Source organism: Adelges cooleyi, unplaced genomic scaffold (assembly GCF_023614345.1).
Source record: "Adelges cooleyi isolate 19-005CV unplaced genomic scaffold, UGA_ACOO_1.1 ACOO_flye_CR_arks_rails_tigmint_CR_PRNA_30, whole genome shotgun sequence".
Classification (NCBI taxonomy): Eukaryota; Metazoa; Arthropoda; class Insecta; order Hemiptera; family Adelgidae; genus Adelges; species Adelges cooleyi.
In genome coordinates, this window is record NW_026095971.1 from 17,021,171 (window position 1) to 17,040,264 (window position 19,094).

The 19,094-nt window shown below is 33.6% G+C and overlaps 1 protein-coding gene across 23 annotated transcripts in view; it reads right to left on the reverse strand.

Moving 5' to 3' along the window:
- Positions 1-19,094, reverse strand: part of LOC126839085 (voltage-dependent calcium channel type A subunit alpha-1) — a 138,135-nt gene that overhangs the window by 19,961 nt on the left and 99,080 nt on the right. For 8 of the 23 annotated variants that reach the window (XM_050574051.1, XM_050574052.1, XM_050574058.1 and 5 more), the window contains 25 exons: positions 14,763-14,975; positions 14,458-14,563; positions 14,235-14,374; positions 11,916-12,013; positions 11,534-11,675; positions 10,631-10,880; positions 10,424-10,527; positions 9,640-9,755; positions 9,383-9,442; positions 9,184-9,285; positions 9,023-9,043; positions 8,285-8,497; positions 7,388-7,610; positions 7,096-7,300; positions 6,766-6,987; positions 6,593-6,693; positions 6,383-6,523; positions 6,076-6,265; positions 5,440-5,552; positions 5,115-5,375; positions 4,869-5,036; positions 4,470-4,671; positions 4,158-4,322; positions 2,609-2,719; positions 689-772 (listed from right to left, as the gene is read on the reverse strand). In XM_050574051.1, coding sequence (XP_050430008.1) covers positions 689-772; positions 2,609-2,719; positions 4,158-4,322; positions 4,470-4,671; positions 4,869-5,036; positions 5,115-5,375; positions 5,440-5,552; positions 6,076-6,265; positions 6,383-6,523; positions 6,593-6,693; positions 6,766-6,987; positions 7,096-7,300; positions 7,388-7,610; positions 8,285-8,497; positions 9,023-9,043; positions 9,184-9,285; positions 9,383-9,442; positions 9,640-9,755; positions 10,424-10,527; positions 10,631-10,880; positions 11,534-11,675; positions 11,916-12,013; positions 14,235-14,374; positions 14,458-14,563; positions 14,763-14,975 — 3,751 coding nt within the window. Of the gene's footprint in view, positions 1-688; positions 773-1,048; positions 1,160-2,608; positions 2,720-4,157; positions 4,323-4,469; positions 4,672-4,868; positions 5,037-5,114; positions 5,376-5,439; positions 5,553-6,075; positions 6,266-6,382; positions 6,524-6,592; positions 6,694-6,765; positions 6,988-7,095; positions 7,301-7,387; positions 7,611-8,284; positions 8,498-9,022; positions 9,044-9,183; positions 9,286-9,382; positions 9,443-9,639; positions 9,756-10,105; positions 10,222-10,423; positions 10,528-10,630; positions 10,881-11,533; positions 11,676-11,915; positions 12,014-13,895; positions 13,994-14,234; positions 14,375-14,457; positions 14,564-14,762; positions 14,976-19,094 lie in introns of all 23 variants that reach the window. The other 15 variants (XM_050574043.1, XM_050574053.1, XM_050574061.1 and 12 more) reach the window with 9 other exon arrangements.

A 19,094-nucleotide genomic window follows, 5' to 3' on the forward strand; every position in this document is an offset into this window, starting at 1 on the left:
TGCCTATCACGTGTCTTAGGTACTAACAAACAACCCTTGAGTGTCGCATAATTTTGATTTTTAAATTATCTATTATGATATTATTTTCGAAACGGTGGACGTCATGATTTCTTATGCGAAATTGGTTTTATTCTATATTATGTCTAAGTGGGTTGTAAGAAAACGAAATAAAACAGGATATTATTTTAATTAGCGGATTGAAAACATTAAAAAATATATATAATATTTAATAGGAATATAATTGTACAATTCTAGATGAAATATTGGCAACGGGAAATCATTAAAACTTTACGGTTTTTTTTTATATAGAAAGGTAGGTAGGTATAGTAAAAATAGCGGTTTGATAGTTAAGTATATTACTCGGAATATTAGCATAAATTTATTAGGATCGTGTATATTAAATGCCATACAATCGATCTAGCAAAATACATTATAACAGAATATAAAAAAAGAAAATAGAGAAATGATTGAGCGGTATTATAAAGCTATGCAACATATTATAGTGAAGACACTAATTGACGAACACACTTGTATCGAAAATAAAATTCAATAGAATTATAAAATATAAATATGTAAGAAGAAATATAGATAGGTAAATGATATTATGTATTAAGTGTATATTTAGTGTTAGGTTATTGTATGGTTAATTTAAACGTATATATATTGTTTATAATATTGTAATGCTTACCCCAAATTCGATGACAAGCGCGTCCACGATACTTCCGATGACGGTGATAAAGTCGAAAATATTCCACGGGTCTTTAAAAAAATTCTGAAAAAACCATTTCGTCAAGCAAAGAGCATGGTTATTATGGTCAGACATTATATTATTATCGTTCAGTTAAAAGTAACTGTTCAAATAAACAGTTCAATCAGTGTTGATAAATATCACGCATGCTTTCCATCGGACAACCAATTCATATAATAAAAACTCAATATAATGTATTAATAAAATAAGAATATGTAACAATATTATTACTACAACAATGGTAAAAATAATTATTGTAATATTTTTATTAAAACGTTTGTAAACGTTTGAAAATGTTACCTTACATCCGAACGCGATGAGTTTTAAGACACATTCTACCAAGAATAGCAGCGTCAAAATATGATTCAGGTTCAGTAGGATATTGTTAAGTAGATGCGATTCGCGATGGTGCTGCAGCCACAGGATAAACAACCAAACAATAGCAACGTTTTAATATTACACAGGCAACTAATAGAGTGGTATCGGTTAATAGTTTATATTATTAACATTTACCAACTAATTCGTAAAACTTTATATTACCAAAAAAAAAAACAATCTAAATACTAATAGTTTGTACATTTATACTTATGCAATTTCTCAACGTCCACGGCCACGTGTTTGTAGTATATATATATATATATATAAATAAATATATATAATATATATATATATATATATATATATATAAATATCAGGTTTTAAATAAGAAATGATGAAAACAAAGATTGTAATGCGCTTTGTTTGACAAATATTTATGAATTTTACATTGTGCACACGGTTTAAATGTGGTCATGAGAAATTGCATAGTTTTACAACTAGTTTCTAATAACTCAAAGGTGTGTGTATACAACTATTGTAACGACTATATAACGTATAAACGAGTGATGGAGTTTTTTTTTTATTAATGTTTTTTACATAAATATTATATTATAATGCTCACTATTTGGCTACAATGGACACCAAACTCTATATTATTTTATGGAGCCTCTACGCGCCCACGCCCTACGCTTGCCGCGCAGCCTAAGGTTTACATTTAATACACTCAACGAAACTCCTAACCGGACGCTAAAATATAGCAGATAGACGACAAATTATAAGTAGATGCATGCAAAACAAAAACACACGATACAACACAAGCAGACGTTAAGGTAACACAATAGCACGCATTCAATACAGTAAAGCTCGTGCAACAGTAATAGAGTGCTTGCAACAATGTGTCGAAAAACTCATATTATGGTAATATCTGTTCTAACAATATTATCACAACTACAATGTATGTATTTATAATCAGGACGTACTTACCGCTTTTTCTCAAATTAAGAGCGTCGGTGTTTTTATTTTATTAAAAATATAATATATTAATATGTTATCTTTCAGAATAATTATATTTAATAAGAACCAATTAATAATACGGTTAATGGAAAGCACGCGGTATAAACTGTGATATTTTAAAGATGTTTTTTGTTAGTTAAGTAAACGTACCGTAATGAGGTAAAAATATGATAATATATCAACGTCAAAACGACAAAATTAAATTATTAATTATTAATTAATAACTAATTTTGAATTAACTAATATAAATAATATAAAATAATAATAATATTGTATTATACTATATTAGTGTAATATATATATATATAACTGATATAAATAATATTATTATTAATTTATACTTAATAGTAATTAATAACAATTAACATTAATATTTATTAATTATTAAAATGGTTAATATCAATTATCGGTCATCGTGTATCAGTTATCATTAACGATTACATTCTAAAATAAACAATTTAACAGAAATTGTAATACTGTTATACTCCGGGTGGTACACAGCTACTTGAACACGTGTTTAACTCTTACCCTGACTCCGAACGCCAAAATTTTGAGCACGCACTCAACGGTGAACATGCCAGTAAACGCCATGTTCATGTAATGTAGTGCAGTCTTGTAGGTTTTTTTTTGTTGATAAAACTATAAAAAAAAATGTTTAAAAAAAAACAATATGATCAACCATTATAAGACAAAAGAAAGAAGAGCAAATTGTTAAGAAAGCAAAATAAATCGATAATATAACACTTCCAAAATAACATTATGGGGCACTTGCGATTTCTATGCTGTGATAATGTGCCGTCATGGGCCAAAATATGTACTTACAGTTAGTTCGGTATTATAATTTTTAAATATTGGCTATTCACAATTACTTTTTACATGCTTTTATTTTTATTTTCTTCAATAAAATAAATGGTAAATAATTCAAATAACTTTTTATTTATTTACTCAGTTCACGTATTTAAATTGTTAAATTAAAATGTATGTGTGAATATATTGCATTTTTTAACTTATAGGAAAACAAGTTACTTGGTACAGTTTCTCTAGGTTCTGTTTAGTGGCAGTAAAAATGCTATTGTCATTTTCTTTCCTCTAATCCTAAATTATTTAATCACAATTTTTCCTGTGTAATGTTTATCTCATAAACACTGTCAACATTTTATAATTAACAGTATCTTGCTTCAATCTGAATTTTAATCTACTAAAACTTCATAGCAAGTCCTAATTTAAACCAAAGTGATAGTATCTATAATATTTTGTCCGCTTCCAAAATTTATCAAATTCATTATGTTTTTTGGCCATTATTCTCTTAAAAAAATGTTGGACTATTTGTGCCTATGATAATAAATGAACAAATATAAAATTATGAATGTGTTCAAGCTCAAGAGGATCTCATAGGATAACTAACCGAAAGTTCCCTCTTATTGTTCTGCAGTGGTCACCTTTTGTTGCATAGAACTCGCAAGTTTTAAGGCGAAATAGCTTCAAAACTATTGTCATAAAAATATAATCAATAGATTTAAAGAGTGTAAATATAAAAAAAAATTGAAAATTAGAATACATTAATTTATTATAAAAAAGGCAGCGATGCGGATAGTACATATAAACAATTTAATACAATTGATTTTAGCCATTTGTAAGCGCATGATAGGCCGAAAAAAGATAGAGAAAATAAGCAGCCTGTAAAATATTTCAAATAAATTAAAAGTAAAAAAGTTATTTCAAAATCGTCGTGTGTGATATTCCACAGCAAATAGGAGTGTCCAGCTAAGCAAAAATATATCATGCAACAAAAATATATTTTATAATTTTTACAAAATTATAAAGGTTGTTGAAACAGTTTCGTAGTTCAAGTTGATTTTATGTGAATATCTATCACGCAGTAGTCACCGAGGTGATTTCAGGTAAAAGACTTATGGCAGTTAAAATTATTATATTATCTTGTTCACAAAATACATAATTTTATGTATAGTGTATACCTATTTACGGGCTTATGAAAAATTATTTAAATACCTAAATTATCAATGCAATTGTTGTTCTATCCGTGATTATAAAATATGGAATATTTGACAGAACTTACCTTCATCATGAGTAATAGAGTATTTAGAACAATTAGTATCATTATAAAATATTCGAACGGCGTTGAAACCACCAGGCGCCATATTTTGTACTTCATGCTGTTCCTGTCTTTGGGCATGTACCTCTCCAACGGTCTGGCTTGTATAGTGAAATCGATACAAGATTTCTAAAAACAGTTTTAAAACGGTTCGGTAAGTGTTTTGTCGTGTTATCGCCAGCTGTTGTATTTTAACAATGTTATTGGTGTTTGCAATCGTCGGTTAAACGAGCGTTTAACATATTAGTAGAACTACTAAAGTCGGGTATCAGGTACCTGGTTCTTGTCGATTTCGCCGTCTTGGAGTTCGGCCTCGCCTTGTTCTTGGAACGTGATAATGATCAACGCCACGAATATGTTGACGAAGAAGAACGGAAACACGATAAAGTAAATTATGTAGAACAACGACCTTTCTATATGATAATTCGGTATGGGACCCTGGTCCTCCTCCGTGGCAGCCATGGAATTTTTCAACACCCTGCAATTAAATATTTTACGATATTATCGTTGATCAACTAATGACAAATAACACATATCGGATATTGAGACAGTTTGAGCATTTTAAAGCTGAAATAATGTCTCTTAATTGGTATTTCATTAATCCGTACAGTATTGGATTAGTTAATGTCCGATATAGTTAAATGAAACTTTATTGGTATAATAAGTAATTCGTACTTTGGCCATCCTTCGCCCGTTTGTACGGCAAATAACGTGAGCATTGCCACTGCCACGTTGTCGTAGTAAAAGTCTTGTTTGTCCCATTTTCGCTTCTCCAATTTCGGCATGAACTTTTGCGAGTTTACGTCCTCGGTGTCACCCGGCTCGTACTTAAAGTACCAACCCCTGTAAACGTCAACAAGGCATAAGTGTTAGACGACGGCCATACCGTTTATTGGACGCTGGACGCTGCGCGATACTCACTGGCAAGTGTCGTTGATCGACTTGCTGCTGTCGTTACAGAAGAAGAACTTGCCGTTGAACAGCTGCACGGCAATAACAGCGAAAATGAAATGGAACAACATGTAAACGATCAAGATGTTTATGACGTTTTTCAACGAGTTCACAACACAATCGAACACCGCCTTGAGTTTAGGCACTCGCTTGATTGTCTTCAACGGACGGAGCACCCTCAACACCCTGAGCGACTTGATCGTCGACAGGTTGGTACCCACTTGTCCATCGCTGAAAATCGTATACAAGGCGGTCCGTTATGTCTATCTATTACTATCTACACTTATAAGCTTACCTTTTTTCGAATATGAACGAAGCTAGGGCGCATATGACGACCACGGCGTCCATGATGTTCCAAAATTCTCTTAAATACGAACCCGGGTGAAGGATGAGTCCCAGATCGATGATCTATGTGAAACGAGACAAAAGTTAAAAAGTGCTAGGCATAAACGGCCTAAATAAAGTCTTTTCTCCAGATTCCGAAACCCTTCCACGATATTAGTAGATGAATAATAACAATATTACTCTACTATAACATTAGAGTAGGTTGGTTGTAGCATTACAATTTAGCTGTTGATTTTCGGGAGAGCTTGACAGAGCTTGGGAGATTAAGTGCCCCTCATAGTTTATTACCAATACTAATTTATACATTCGAATATTTTTCAATATTTAAAATGAACAAATTCATATTGATTAATCGAAAAATCGTCTTCTGCAATTAATTAAGTTAAAAAAGTAGACCGATTAAAAATATCATGGATTCAATTACGTTTGCGGTTGAGTAATAATAATTAATTCCGGTAAAAGAGTCATCCCATTTTAACAGACGTACATGATTCCATGTTTTTATTGATATAATAACAAATATTAAATTGATGCCAAAATCGGTCGTTAAGTACGAGGAAATAACTGTAGAGCATTTAATGGTTACCTTCAATATCATTTCTATAGCGAAAATCACGGTGAACACGTTGTCGACAATGTCCAAATAATCGTTCCATTCGGATTTGTCGTGTATAGGATCTTCGGCAGCTAAGGCGACGCTGCTCAATATGATGATGAGCATGATGAAAAAATCAAAATACCTCAGATTAACAATCCAATGAGCCGCTCTTCTGATGCTAAGGGTCGCAAAAATATATGCATGATATTATCAAAGAATTATTACATACAAATAATATAAAATGTAATTTGTATTTTGTTTTCAAAAACCGCAGGTTCTCTGGTCTATCGCTTACCCATTGGTGGGCGTCAGTAAGAACATGGACGAATACGGCAACATTGGTTTCGGACCTTCTTCTTCTTCTTCTTCTTCTTCGCCTCCCCTGCTGTCGGGCTCATCGTTGTGGTGTTTTCGATGATGTCTGATAAGCGAAACACTTCGAATTATTTCATAAATTAATGTCAAAAACTATGGTCGATTCATGTAAACAAAATGTAGTTATTACCTGGATGTTTGCGACGGCGACGTCGGTATCATTTCCATCCTGGATGGATCCGTGCTCATTTGCAGCGCTTCCATTTCTTTTTCGAGTTCTTGTTGTTGTTTCTATCACGGACACCATTGGAATTATTAATAATGGCCGATTCGGCCTTAAAAAAAAAACTATTCTACTCTTACCTCTTTGTCCTCTTCTTCTTGCTCTTCTTCGGCGGCTGTCAGTTCTTGAGCGTTAGCCAAGTTGTCGACGGCGATGGCCAAGAACACATTCAGCAGAGTGTAGTTACCGAAAAGTACTAAAATTATAAAATATAAAGCGTATATCATGCCTCCGCCTTGGAATTGTGCTTGGCTCCGGATGCCTTGATACATCACTTCGTTCCAATCTTCGCCCGTTAAGATCTACATGTGAAATACACAAGCGGGAAACGTTATAGTTATAGTGGTAACATAAAAACTTGGTAATTACAAAACGGACAGATGTTATTATTGTACTATAAAAAAACTAACCTGAAACACCGTTAACAAAGCTATTGGGAATGTGTTGAAGTTGGTGGCGGGCGTGCCCTCCTCGAAATTGAACTGTCCACCGAAGAGCTGCATGCCGAGCAGCGCAAATATCAGTATGAATAAGAACAGCAGGAATAGCAACGATATGATTGATCTCATTGAGTTGAGTAACGATATCACTAAGTTTCTCAACGATGACCAATACCTAAACGATGACAAATGTACTGTAGACTCGTACAGCGAATTCCACAATCCATACTGAATATTTTTTAATTGCACACAAAACAATTACTTGGTCACTTTGAATATCCGCAACAGTCGCAAAGCTCTCAGTACGGACAGACCGAAGGAACCGCCTTTGACGGCTGACCATATGACTTCGAATATGGAACCCATGATGACCACGCAGTCGAACCGGTTGAAAGCCGATTCAAAGTATATCCGTATACCCAACGCGTACATCTTGATAAGCATTTCCATCATAAAAAGCATGAGAAACACGTACTCCGAGTAAACTGCAAAGAAAACATGTTCACACACACAATAATCGTAAGAGAAATATCTCAAAAGAGGTTCTTATTGCGTTAAATAACTATTGATTGTTAGCTCAAAACTTTTGGGGGGAAATATGTTGTCAAGCCAAAACTCTAACTAATACTTTAAAAGGTCGACCATAGCCGCATGTCGTAATTAATTTGTCAATTTATTAATGACAATTGATTTGATTAAACAATTGAATCAGTTACTCGCTATAATAAATCATGATCAAATGTCATTACTTATAATCGATTCAATTGCCAAATTCAATAATATTTTATTAATGTTATTCATTGACCATTGTGAAAACCACATTATGCTGTCGCTGTTTAGTCAAATGTTTCAGTTTTATAATAATTGAATAACAAATTACATTATTGTGTTCGTGTACACGGTGAATGTGGTGTGAATTTACTTAACGATACATCTTGTTTGAAATAACCAAAATTATATCATGCGTTGATTAAATGATTAAAAATGTAATAATAATTTATGCTATTCGAATTTTGAAACTTGATGATTAATGTAATACATTGACCGTGTGGTTAATAATTAAAAAACACATACTAGTTTTTTATTTAAATTAATTAATGGTATAAGTTTTTGTCTATGATGCCAAATACGGGTATTTTATAATTTTCCATTAACTTACAGACGAAGTTCGTCAGGTAATCCGGCTGTCTGTAATGTTCAATGGCCACGAACACCGTGTTGAAAAAAACCAAAACGATGACGAACCAATAGAACCATTGTGCTTTGACCATGTGTCTGACCCAAAACCTAAATCGTTTTTCGGCTCTCCACATGGAAGCGCAAACGCCTTTTTTCCTCATTCGGTCTTTGAACGTGGGCGTTCGAGGAAAGCCTGCGACATCAAAAACAATATGGATGTATCTAACTAGGTTATCAACTACACCGTGCATACGGTCTTAGACGCCGGTTTATTCTACCAACATCGACTTATATAATATTCCAACAACCAACATTGTATTATTATGTGTTTATAGAGCAAACAACACCGAATAGTACATATTATGTAGAATTTAATTTTTTCTTACAAATAATATATTATATATATATATGTACAGGTTTTTTCTCTATTAATTGTTTTTGCTACTAAATTCGCGTTATCTACACTTGTTTTTAAAAACATATATTTTTCGCATATTATTATTACACCGCGGGTTTGGTCTACTTTCTACGTACTGATTTACTGTCCACTATTTTACGCGCACACACCTCTGACATGCAAAACGATTCTCTTTCTCGTATACATTTTTTTTAAGTTCATATTTTTTTTCTAATAGTTAAAAACTTCTCAAAACGGTCTACGTGAATTCACTCGTTACTATTTTATATCATCTAACGTAAAATCATTTTATAACCGTACCTTTTTTGCCTTTACCAAACACTGAAACAGATAATATAATTGCACATTTCTATGGTGAATTACAGTGTGGGTACAAATTGAGGACGTGTCAATGAGTTCGTTCCCGAAATTCAAACGTATAGGCCAAATAAAATGAAAACAAGACCAATTATAGCGCTTACCTTCGTCGGCTTCTTCTTCCTCGCATTCCTCCTCGGACTCGGTACTTTTACTCTTGCCCAAGGTTTTCAGTTTTTTTCTCTTTATGTCAGCTCTTCTCCTCGCTAAATTTAAAAAAAAAATACCATGTCACGATAATAGGATATAAACAATCGGCGACGACAATGTCCACGTCTATGTCAATATCATTGTTTGCTGTACCTTCTATTATGTGTCTTCTCTCTTCGTCGGTGGTCCGCTCTTCGGCCAGAATCACTTCCTCTGCAATAGCAAAAGTTATATTAAATGTATTTATGTCAGACCAAACGCAATAGCAAGACACACATTTGCTGTAATCGATTTACAAGGTTAATAACAATTATTATTATTCTTATTTGCAGACAAAAAATTACAGCAAGGTCTAGGCGGGCAGTAAGGGTTACTATTATTATGGTAGAGGATTTAAGCCGACCACTTACCGGCCTTGCATATCCACTCAACATATCCGTTGAGCTCGCGTTCTAGCTGTTGTTGCCGCCGAAGCTTCAGGAACGTTTGCCGGTTTTCGACTTTTTCTCTTTCTTTAGCGAATTCTCTACAAAGCCATAATAGTGCACAAGGTTCAACATTACAATATCGATACTACAAGTTCACACGCGGTATTTGTTTTTATCAATTATTATATATACGGGTTAGCTATACCTATTACAATAGGCGTGACAACAGTCAATTTTTTAATTTGTATTCTTTTAACTAGTCAGCAATATGTATAAGACGACACAGGATAGTATAAATATTGGATTAACGGTCGTGGTTGGTACACAATAATTATTAGTATATGAAAACTAAACGATAGGGTTCGGTTCTCTTTTATATTCTAATCGGACATTCGTGTGGTATGCGTACTCTTGCAACACTTATAGGTCACTATATGATATGATATACCTGCGGCCGTAATCCAGTTTATATAAGTATTAAACATATCGTTGTATTTTTTTTTCGTGCGCATCTTGTAGTACATAGCCTGCCGTTCTACGCGGGTTCTCTCGTTTGAGAACTCTCTGGAAATCGTATAACATTATGATATGAACCGAACCGGACGTCTCAATACGAATCCCATAATATAAAATAACACATTATCGAATTGATGGATAGCATAGGGAGGTATGATTTTTTTTTTTTTTGTTATAAATTAAAATATAATATTAGATTTGTAGCTCTAAAAGATAATAATTATCGCACTTAAAGTAAAACGAAACTTACCCGCTAAGTACACCGAGAACTAAATTGAGCATAAAAAATGAACCTAGAATAATTAGTGGTACAAAATATATCCAATTGAACAGCACGCCGTACGCGTCGTTCATCTGAAAAACACACAAAATAGCACCGTTATGATGAAAAAAAAATAATAAACACACACAATGTTTTTAATCGTTTGTAATCAGCCGACTAGTATGTTATACTTACCCAATATAAAATGGTCGTCCACCCTTCCATGGTAATGCATTGGAACACGGTAAGCATAGCCAGTCCGATGTTATCGAACGACGTGATCCCATAGTTAGGACCTTCCCAGTTTTCAATGCACGTAGACGATTCACTTGGACAGAAGAATGCGTTGAACGGCTTCGTGCTTTCGATCGAGTCCGAGTCTGAATTGCAAGGCGTCGGGTTAGATCCCTCGCCCTCGGGCTCGATCGCAATCAGATCGTCCAGCCTATAGGGTCAATAATAAACCGATAGATCATAATTCTACCAAACGGTTCTGGGAGTTTTCATAATTCCCTCTCCCGCATCTAGTCTTTAATTGTGCCCCCCTGTATTCTGTATTGTCACGGGCGTAATCTGAGAGGATAATGAAGGGATGATTCCTTTTCTAGATAGTGTACTGAGAAGAATAATAGCTATTATTTTTTATTCCTACTAAAATGAAATTAAGAAAATTGCTATTTTAATACTAAAAATGTTATTGGTTATCTTTCTGTCAATGAATTTCGTAAGCGTGGGAAGCATATAAGGAAGCTATCCTATATTTTTCTTGTCTATCTATAACGGTTGGTCTATAGGTCTCACATTCATAATGTTTTGTATTGAACAGACCTGGATGAAGTTTGAGAGCCGACTAATGACGACACAAGCAAACAAAACGAACATTTTTTTTCCTTCTGTAGGAAAAAACGTTAGAACGAAAATGTCTTTTAGCATTATCCAATTTTGATTTACAGGATTTGCTTAACAATCATTTCTTATCAGTTAACCAGGGATTATCGATTTCCCCTTACCGTACCATCCCATCCACATCACCTCTCCGCAGATCATTCAGGCTATTTACACTCATGACCCTCAACCACGGGCGCAGGTTTTGCGTACCTGTAGCAAGTTTTGTGCAACGCTCCGGAGTAAAACTCCAGTCCGATGATGGCGAATATGATGATGGCGAACAACACCAACAAGCCGATCTGGAGCAGCGGTGCCATGGCCTTGATGATGGACTTCAGCACGACCTGCAAACCTGCGGGGAAGTAAACAAAAAAAACGGGCGTTACACCTGGCACACTGGGAAGGCGATCCTCTGGTCAAGTCATCCGTTGCGGCACGCGGCGAACCAGCGTCGCCAACCGCGTGTCAACGGGTCGGCAACCCTTGTCGGTGGACTGCCCTCGTCGGGAGGGTCGGGGGAGGTGCCCCCTCCCCCCAACGAACCCTTTCCTTTTTGGTCGTCGACGTGCCGTTCCCCAAAACTTGTACTCACTTGGAATGCCGGAGACCAGTTTGAGCGGCCTCAATACCCGGATCGCTCTCAGCGTTCGCAGATCCATGTTTGCCGCTGACGGTATTTGTGTTATACATCTGTGGCAACAACACTTCTAATCACTACTCAGTGCGCTACCTACCCCAAAATAAACACGCAATCCGCTCTATTCATCTAATACTAGGCGTCTATATTATTTAAACAATGTTTGGACGTGTCTATCTGTTGTTTATTAGTATTATTATTATTATTATTATTTATTGTTTTTTTTTTTTGGTAGTGCGCGGTTATCGTTATAAACAACAAACAATATATTAGGAATATAGTCCTAATATGTTTGCGGTAAACATAAGCTCTATAATCCCGTGATGTTTAAATACAGAAGGGAGTACGATCAAAATCAGCCAAACTATACTGTGTCTCACGGGAGAACGGTACTGCGCAGAAACCAAACCGCGTCACTCCTGTCTGCGCAGGTGCACACGAGAGTAAGTGAGTTTCGGTTTCTGCGTTGTACCGTTTTCTAGCGAGACTAGAGTATATCTCTATTTGAGACACCGAAATCTACGGATTGAAATGTACATAACATGTAATACCATACAAATATAAAACTGGGAGGATGATCTAGGTCGGGTAATCTAATGAAACAAAATATTTACTCCAAATTCGGTGAAGCTATAATATTATTATTATTATTATTGTTGTGTGTAAAATATGTCTAATGTTATTGGTTTGCACAGGTCGAAGGGTTTGCAGGGGAACCAATATTTTGCTACGGCGGTGGTAATTTGTAAAATCTAACGGCTGACGAAGCAAGCGGTCATAAAACTCATTGCTGGCGCCCCTCTTTAACAATATGTTAAACTATATTATTATGAAGGGTTGTTTCTCTAAACTCGACCAGCGTAGCTGTCCCTCTAGACCAAACTATGATGGTAATAATTATAATAATAGTAATATGGTTCGTCAACATTGTCATATAGCTACTGTATAATGTATATTATGTCAATTGTCCTAATATCATATAATCAATATGGTTATTGTAATGATTAAATCTTTATAGCGGTATACCGAAAATAAAAACAAATAGTCAACAATTATAAAATTAATATACGACTCAAAAAATTAATATAATCTACGATAATTATTGTACGATTATTATCTACGGTCGACTCGCTCAAGTCAACGACGTGCAGATTTCTAAAAAAAAATGATTGTATAATATGTTTTATGTCGAAGTAAATATATTAACCGTATATATGTAATAAAAAATTGTATCGATAAAAAACAAAAATATAATAATCGTTTAAACAGCTTTATACAAATATTTAACATAATATAACAATATAATATAATAATAATAATATATAGACCCGGTAATTTCTATCTAGTTGTCTAAAAAATGCCTAATCTGATCTAAATAAAAATAAACAAATAATGTATATATAATGAATACTGTTTTAATTGTTTTGATATTATCATCTGTTCGAATCAAGCCGAACAATAATATCCAACTACAAATCGATCAACTGTATATATAATATTATCAACGATATAGTTCTACTCGGGAATTTCTATCATCCAGCAACAAATCCAAAAGAACATATACATATAGTTGTAGTATATAATGATAATAACGAATATGATAATATATATTTTATCAATATAATATATTTATATATATTTATTTATATAAATAAATATATATATATATATATATATAAATAAATAATATATATCTATATCTATATTTATGTAAACATATATTGTATACAACAAAATATTGGCAAACCAACGGTATATATATATACGGTCTAATCCGATACTCGGAATAAAAATATATCTAAACCAAATGCAAATATACGCCTACTAAAACGGGTTAAACAAATGGTTTTTACTGAATAATATAAAAGAACATTCGAGGATTTTCTTTTCAAAAATGCTTTCCTGTATATTCCTGAGACATTTCGAGTGCCTTACTTGGAATTCTCGAAACCAGTTTCAAAGGCCTGAGTACCCGAAAGGACCTCAACATCCTCATGTCCAGCATGTTGGACTCCATGAATTCAGTCATTGACCTAAAAATCGGTAAACCCCTGAGTCCAAATGCTTATCGCCCTGTCCGGTTTCAGCTACACAAGTTTTGTTCTAACTAATTTTTTTAATTTTTTTTTTGTCTTTCTTAGATTTCGTGTCTATTTTTTTTTATTATTAAAACGTCTGTTTCGTTATTAAGCGAAACATTCATTATGTCATTATTATGTAAAAATAAAATTAATCGTGATAGAAGCGAGACGTGTTATTGAGTATTGTACTCACCCTGTTACAACTACAAAAAAGTCCATAATGTTCCATATATTACGAAGATATGAGCCGCTGTGCAGTAAAAAACCTAATGCTAATATTTTGAGAGTCGCTTCGACGCAAAAAATCGCTAGGAAAATGAGTTCAGTTGCCTCCTGAAAATTAACCAATTACCCAATGTTCAATGTAGTATAATGTAGGTACATTAATACGTCGTCGATCGTGTATGATGATTTACCAAAGTCTTAGCGAGTACAGTCTTGTCTCCCCTGGGCAGATGTTCCTCCAGAGCCAACACCACGCAGTTGGCTATGATGGTTAACAGCACTGCATACTCGAACGGAGTGCACAATAATTGAATTAAGGGGTAATTTAATACTTTTTTTTATATCGATGATTTTTTATTATAGCATTGGGTATGTGCTAGACGTAATAATTTATATTGTCGCCAAAGTCTTAAGACCCAAAATACTAGAGTAAAACCTATATTAATAATTGTTCCTATTGATAATATAATATATATTAAGTGTCACAAAAGGATATGGCCATTCGATGATGAATCTGGTATACCGACGAACAGGGTTGTCAGTGCTGAACAGGAACAAGGACGACGGTCCTGGGGGCGCGTCCGCCTGCTGATGGTGGTGATGGTGGTGATGATGGTGGGATCGTGGTCTCCCCATGCCGGCGGTAGTACCCGCCGACCCGGTGCAGTCACGTCCCGCGGCCGCCGCGACTTCCTTCTCCGCCGCCAACCTGTTGTCAACAAAAACCAAAACGGACACCGTTAATAATTATTCATTTTATATCTTTTAAAAATCAACTATAAAACGCAGGAAAACACTTAAAGTTATCTTATAATAAAACATTGGTTAATCATAAATTATAACTTAATGTCTCGAAATTACTCAAAATATTATATTATGTTGTATAAAAATAATAGTTGAGTTTAGCCAATTCTAAAAGTTTTAAAAAATCACCTCTACAAAATAAATAGTGACTATAAAATGTTGTTTCCATTTAAGACAGGAGAGATTAATTCTGTTTGATATCATATCTTTATATATATATCTTTATACAAGCACCATTCTTTGAATTACTTATACGAGCATTTTAGAGTTGTAACAGAAGGTTTTGTGCTGATTGACACCCCACCTCTTCTTCTGCTTAAACTCTGAATAAGTTATTAATTTGAGAGTAGGTTAGGGAATAATAGTTATTTAGATATAACTACCGTTGGTTAACATAAATGGCTTACATATTACTTAATTAGCGAATTAAAAGGTGACTTCATATTGTTTTACTATACTATTTATCCACCTTATAATTATGATAGTTTGACAGTACAAATAAATGTCATTTTAATTTCATCCTTACGAGCACGTCTCATACTATAATCTAGATAAGACCTTTTGCGATTTAGTTTTTATGCCCATCTTAATCTACTTAGTCATTAAATGTCGTTTATATAGACTTTTATTAGTTTGTTTTGTTCAACACGTGTATGCGGTATTATTTTAGACCTACGGTTAAATTCTAAGTATATTAGAAAACATTCTAATAAATAATAAGTGTCCATAAAATAATTTCACAGTTTACTTTATTTAGCAAGCCCTATATTAGACCACGCAACACACCATTGCCGTGTAAACATTCGATTATAAAATATTATCATTTTAAAACATAATTCCAAAAGTGAATTCAGTAATCGAAAATTTTAAAACGCTTAAGCACAGATAATGTTTTCCTCTGGTTACTGTGGAAAGTTGGTGGTTTTACAAAAATACAAGAAACTTTGGTTATGATTTGGCCAAATCTATTATTATGAAAAATAATTGTAATTTCGTTTATGGAAATGATTGTGGTAGTCTGGCAAAATAAAAATAACAATCGATAAAGAATTATCATTTCTGCATAAATAAGTATGCACTATAGTTAAAACTCTAAATTAAAATTTTACAAAAAATTGCATATTATATTTTACTCCTCACTAAATGAGTGAGTAGCGTCCTCTTAACTCTTTTAGGGAAGGTGGTTAGTATACAAACCACTTTTATATATATTTTTTTTGTATACTTTTTAGATGGTATGACCACATAAAATAGTCAGACGCTGACAAATGTATATGTTATCATTTAAATCGTTATCTAGGGGAAACTGCGAAAGTTAAACATTGGTATGATGGTAATTAAATTACTACTATGTATACTTTTTTTATATTGTCATACAACTAATTCGAGTAAGTATAAAAAAAACGTGTTTGTTATTAGTCGAGTAATACAATTTTACCAATTTCGTCAACTATGATATGTTAAGTTTAACTCAATTGTTTTTTCAAGTAGAATTTCTTTTAAAACCGTAGTAATACCACAAATTAGATAACCCTAAAAAGTACCATCTCTATTAAAGTATTGTAATGGCTGAAAACGGAAACAGAACAAAAACCCTCCTCAACTCAGTGTAACCACTGGTAGAAAAAAAATTCTTTATGAGAAATTATAGTTTCAGAACTGAGCATCGTTGAATTTATAGATTGCCATCGCCGATATCTATATACATAAAAATGAGTTGACAACATTAATTATAATAAAATGTAACCCAATGGCCTTTGCTGTGGAGGGTTATATATAATATACATTTCAATGTCATGCATATAATATTTTCATCACATTTGCTTATAGTGTATATTTTACTGTATAGATTGTAAATATATTTTCTGATAATAAAAAAATATGTAATATAATGGTTATGTACAATAATTTAATTTCTAGAATGTGGTCACACATTAATGGAGGAGGGTTTCGGTTATCAGTAAATGACCAAGATGCGCACCGTGTATCTGGTTTTATCTGATCTGCGGTAAGACACTTACCGCATTGTGAGTACACTACCGCGGCTACACGTTATTAATACGTTGTACTTTGTAACGTGAAAGGGTACAGCCGGCGACTTACATCGCCAAAGAAGATATACAATAGACACGGGGCGGTGTAAAGAAGAAGCCTTTGGGAGGGGTTGAACGGACACGGCAGCGGCGGACCCGGGAAAAAGCCGACCGCGATCGATGGACGGTCGTGCAGGTTCGCCGTCGCGGTATGCGATGTCGTCACCACCAGAGTCACGGTTATGACGTCATAAACCCGTCCCACTAACCAACTTTGAGTCGATACCACCTCCTCCGTCGGCGCCGCCACAGTCGAAAGGGAGAGTAGCCAGTCGCCACGTTGCCGGCCCGCGGTCGCCGAAATGTATATTAAGCACACATGCAATTATTAATAAACGGCTAGAATAATTCTCGCACACTTTTGGTCCACCAACGGCCACCACCGTGACAATGCTCCACGAACACTGATAAAAATTACCTCGGGCAAGATACTTATCACACAAAAACGCGGCGGCTGTCTTCTTAAGACTGTATAGTAACGCATAATGTTATACCTACACATTATTATTATTTGTTGTGTATAGATATAGTACTAAAAAGTACTAGATATAGTACTTTTTGTTTACATTCAAAGTTACCCTTCTGCTTTCGTCTATTCTGTGGTTACTGGCACTGTTATCTGTTATCGGCCTAATGCATAGGGGATATCGCTCTCTTTGCGTGCTCTGCCGCTTCCGGAAAAACCGTTATTAATTGACCTTTTCCGCGTTGCGTTAATACATAATATGAATTTATAGTAAAAAATATGAGGGCTTGCGTCAATAGCAACTTTATTAGTACATAGACTGTGTATACAGTTAGTACTATGTTACAGTATAAGTATTTTAGTTTACTGTCTTTACAACGTATAAGGAAAATAAAGCGTCACTTTCAAAACCAGCTAAAAGACATTTTGAAAAAGTGGCCACACTGTATTACATGGTATGTAAAACTTTTATTGAACATAAAAAAATATTAAAACTAACTCAAACTGTGAAAATCTTGGTTGGTTTAAAAATCGCCCATCGAAGAAATCATTTATTGCTTGTGAAATTTTTCAAAAATTGATTTTACCTGGTTTTTAAACTAGATATTTCAAATGTGGTAGACAAATAATTGCAGTATTATTTAACCCGATAACCGTTTATTTTTTATTAAGCCAAGAAGTATGTATAATAGTTACCTGTCCTCACATTAATTAAATTGTAGTTATATTTTTTCTGAATTTTTAAAATGCCTAATTTTAGCATTCTGATGTTTTACAGTCACTCGATTTGTTGAAAAAATGTTCATCAAAAACTCACGGTTTTAATGTTAATTACTTTACAAGAAAATTAGTTACACACGAATCATTAGATTTTAGTGTAATATAATATATTCTTATATAACTTGGCCGTTGTATTTTTAATTATATGAGAAAAACCACCTTTATTTAAATATATTCCTTATATTATATTATGATTGATATTATATATAAGTATATTAACATGTTTTCTAGTAACATCAGTGATGGTAGTTTAATGTTAAAAAAATTAATTTAAAACAAGGAACGACAAATTATGTAAGCTATTGCCTATTAAAAATTATTTTTATCTAGAGTAACTTTACTTAGCAATAATAATTTGCTTGTGATTATCATAAACTACGTTGTTAATTAATTACAACTACGCTGCAAAAACGTTTTTTTGTAACTACACTCGAACGCATTAAAATTGCCTACACATTGCGCCCTCCGTTGTTTGTTTGAAATAAATCGGTAATTATTATTTTAAATAAATAGCGAGGTATATTTTGATAATTGCAAATCTCTAAAACGCAATAAAACGCTAATGACACTCATAAAGAATGATACATTTGGGATGTTTGTTATAAAATGCAAACAAATTATAATTCCAGCTAACCAAAGTATCGAAGAACTTTAAATTATTAGATTACATATCCGCGGTAAGGCG